The sequence below is a fragment of the Oryza glaberrima genome, chromosome 4, assembly GCF_000147395.1.
Source record: "Oryza glaberrima chromosome 4, OglaRS2, whole genome shotgun sequence".
NCBI lineage: Eukaryota > Viridiplantae > Streptophyta > Magnoliopsida > Poales > Poaceae > Oryza > Oryza glaberrima.
In genome coordinates, this window is record NC_068329.1 from 2,986,599 (window position 1) to 2,990,830 (window position 4,232).

Consider the following 4,232-nt stretch of genomic DNA (forward strand, 5'->3'; position numbering starts at 1 on the left):
TATAGCTTCATACGTACTTTTCTGGTGGAACTTAACGGAACCCGGCCGGTTGGCCTCTGGCCAACAACGACACGATAGACAACGACGCACACATGATAGAAACTGAATTCATTAACTAATCCCCCCTTCTCCAATTTATTCATTGACAATAGTTATAAACTTAGGATGATGATCACATGGTCACTTGCTGCTGATCACGTGAAGCAGTGAGAAATGGGTTAAATCTGCAAATGACAAATGAAAGATTATTATTCTGTTTTAATTTATACATGTCGAATTTGAACTTGGTTATGGAGAGTTATATTGTCAAAACTTAAAACTTGGATATGGAGTATTTAAGAAGACATACAGCAATATAGGGATATTTTCTTAATTAAGGGAGAAAAACATGTTTACACGAAAGTAGGAAGATAACTACTCCTAGTTGATACATGGAGTTGACGGAATATTTTCACGTCTTCGTTTACCATGTCTATGAAGTATTGAAGTGTACTGCTCTTGTCCTTTCTGTCCGATATTCTAAAATCCGTAGTCGACATTTCTTTGTTCATTCAACGTACACTTCAACCATCTATATTTCTTTTAAAAATTTAAACCACTATATGTGTTGCTATAAATATTACATCTCATATAAATTAATACTCCATCTACTTCTAAATATAAAAATACTTATTAGACATATGTTTGACTATTCATATTATTGAAAAAAGTTAAGTATTATTTATTTTGTTGTGATATATTTTATTATTTAAGATATTTTTAGCATGATTATATTTTTTCTGTATTTACACAGATTTTTATCAATAAGTTGAATAGTGGAACATACGTCGAAACATCATATATTTATATAAAAAAAATGAAATAATGGTCAAAGCTATATATCCAGTATCAAACAAAGAAGGGAAAAAACAAGAATAGAGATGGAGCAGTACTTCACGTCAGAATAATGTGTGACTATGATGTGTGGGCCTATAAGAATGGACTTCATCTGATTAGGTACTCACGTACTAGCTGCTTCCATCAAGTACCAACCACATCGGATGTGGATTAATATATCCCTCGAGGGGACATCACTCGTTGTTTACGTATTATCTAAATATTTACTAAAAATTTTAAAAAAATTAACAACATAGATTAATATAAAATATATCACTCCGCAAACATGTATAACCAAATTCAACTTCTACAAGTTGCAACAAAAAGAACAAATTTATCGCACGTTCACAACTATATTTATTATTTATGTTACAACTTATATAAGTTAAATTTAAACTTGTATGTTTGTAGAATGATATATTTCATATTAATTTATGTTGCTAATTTTTTTCTAATCTTTTAATACCTATTTAGGTGGCATGAACGAAACGAGAGGATATCTCATCTAGAGATGAAATCACTTTCCCAACCAAGTCCTTTTTCTTACTGCTGTACATGTATGAAACTTGCAAGTTTTTTGGGATTACACGATGGACACTTGTGAGCAACTTGGTTGTTAACCATGTCCATGTAGACATTGAATTGAAGCTGGCGCAGCTAGCTAGCAACAATGGCGGGAGGAGGGGTGATGCACGTCCTGAACGAATGGGCGATCGAGATCCTGTTGCTGGTCAGCTTCTTCCTCCAGCTCGTTCTCCTCTTCTTCGCCGGGTTCCGCCGCGTGGGCGCCTCCGCCGTGCTGAAGCTGGTGGTCTGGCCGGCGTACCAGCTCGCCGACTTCGTCGCCACGTTCACCATCGGCCACCTCTCGGTCGGCCACGAGCGGCGGCGGCTGGTGGCGTTCTGGGCGCCGTTCCTGCTGCTCCACCTCGGCGGCCCGGACAACATCACTGCCTACTCCCTCGCCGACAACCAGCTCTGGAAGCGCCACCTCGTGTTCGGCCTCGTCCCCCAGGCGCTCGGCGCCGCCAACGTCATCTACCGCTCCTTCGCCGGCACCACCACCACGCTGCTCTCGGCCGCCATGCTCATGTTCGCCATTGGCGTCCTCAAGTACGGCGAGCGGACATGGGCGCTCAAGTACGCCAACCTCAGCAGCATCCGGAGCTCCGTCAATGTCGTCAAGACGCCGCCGGAGCGTCGGGTTCAGTACTACCCTCCGTCGTCGCTGCCTCGGCGTGACGGCGAGGAGGCCGACGAGGAGGAGCTTCTTCTTGTTGCTCACTTCCACTTCCATATCTGCAAGCGCGCCATGGCGGACTCGTCGGTGGAGGTGGACTCCGGCGACTACGACCCCAAGATTTTCTCCTACGGGTGGAAGGAGATGTGCCGGGTGGTGGAGATGGAGCTCTCCCTCATGTACGACATCCTCTACACCAAGGCGGCCGTGATGCACACCTGGTTCGGCTTCGCCATCCGCGTCGTCTCGCCGCTCGCCGTCGCCGCCGCGCTCGGCCTGTTCTGCCTCGAGGACGACCTCGGCAGCTACCGGCAGATCGACGTCGACATCACCTACGCGCTGCTGGTCGCCGCCTTCGTCCTGGAGACGACTTCGCTGTGCCGGGCGGTCGGGTCGACGTGGATCGCCGCCTTGCTGCAGACCACGCGGTGGGCGTGGCTCCGCCACGAGGCCCTCTGCACCGGCCGGTGGTCCAGCCTCCGCCGCGCCGTCGCGTCGCTCCGGCGGCTCGTCCACCGGGACGGGCACAGGTACTGGTCCGGCACCATGGGGCAGTTCAACGTGCTCCACTTCTGCACCCGCGACGGCGCGGCGGAGCGGCTCGGCGCGGCGGCGGAGAAGGCCGGGCTCGGGAGCTGGTGGAACAGGCACGTCAACGCCGGCAGCATCGTCATCTCCGACGAGGTCAAGGAGCTCGTGTTCGGACACATCCAGAACATGTTGAGAGGCGTGGACTCCATGTCGACCACCGAGCTCGACGCCATCAGGACAACGAGAGGCCAGCGCGCGCTCCGGCGCCACGGACTCGACGGCGACCTCGCCGCCAGCCTCGGCGAGGAGTTCCACCAAAGCATCCTCACCTGGCACGTCGCCACGGACATCTACCTCGCCGTCAGCGGCGGCGACCGATCTTCTCCAGCCAACGCCGGCGACAGGGCGGCGGCGGCGCGGCAGCTCACGGAGGCGGTCCGCGCGCTGTCCAACTACATGATGTTCCTCGTCGCCATACGCCCCGACATGCTCCCGGGCCTCGTGCTCCGGAGGCTGTACCAGGTGACATGCGAAGACATGGCCAGGATATGGCGGGAACGCAAGGACACCCACGAATCATCGTCTTCTTCCTCCAGCTGCCGCTTCATCGACGTCCTAAGCATGGTCACCAGGCTGTTCCAGCTGCACGTCGACGACCCGACCTCCGCCTCCAGGACGCCGGAGAGGAAGAAGCTGGCGGCGATGCTACGTGACAACGCCTACAATGGCGATCAGAATGTGAGGAGCCATGGCGTCTTCGCCGGCGCTCTGCTCGCCGACGAGCTGCTGCTGAAGGAGAAGGAGCGGCGGATGTCGTCGGACGGCGGCGGCAGGTGGTTGTTGCCGGTGATCTTCGAGGTGTGGGTGGAGATGCTGCTGTACGCCGGCAACCGGTGCAGCAGGGAGTCGCATGCGAAGCAGCTCAACAGTGGCGGTGAGCTCATCACGCTGGTGTGGCTGTTGGCTGAACACGCTGGGCTGTATCGTATAAACAAACCTAAGCAGCATTTCAAGTGTGCTGAATATGCTAGTGATATGGTATAGTTTACTGAGGTAGACTTTGTCTCATTTTATTTTTTTGGGCATACAAGTCTGCAACACCGGAACATCCCAATGGATGGATGATTTCACGAGTATATATGCATCCCTCGAGCGGATATGCACTTATTTCGTGCATGTCACTTAAATAGTTATAAAAAATTAGAAAAAAAATACAAGATAGACTAATATGAAATATATCACTCCACAAACATGCAAAGACAATTTTAACTTCTACAAGTTGTAATAAAAATAACAAATATAACTGCAAATGTACGATAACTATTTTCAATTTAATTTGTTCTTTTTGTTGCAACTTGTAGAAATCGAATTTGGTTTTGCATGTTTGTGTAGTGGTATGTATCGATGTTTGAGATCACGACTACGGTATTTGCATAGTATGGAGATCGTCGGTATCAGGGTATGTGTGAGATTGAAGTAAAAGAAATAAAGATAAGGATTTTTATACAGGTCCAGGCCCCTTGTCTGACAAGTAATAGCCCTACTCCTGTTAGCCGAAGCCGGTGTTGCTCTTTATTCATCTGGA

At 49.2% G+C, this 4,232-nt stretch overlaps 1 protein-coding gene across 1 annotated transcript; it reads left to right on the forward strand.

Moving 5' to 3' along the window:
• Positions 1–1,466: 1,466 nt before the first annotated feature.
• LOC127771719 (uncharacterized) lies at positions 1,467–3,691 on the forward strand. Its single transcript, XM_052297645.1, has one exon. The coding sequence runs from the start codon at positions 1,547–1,549 to the stop codon at positions 3,689–3,691; it is 2,145 nt and encodes a 714-aa protein (XP_052153605.1). The 5' UTR covers positions 1,467–1,546.
• Positions 3,692–4,232: the final 541 nt, after the last annotated feature.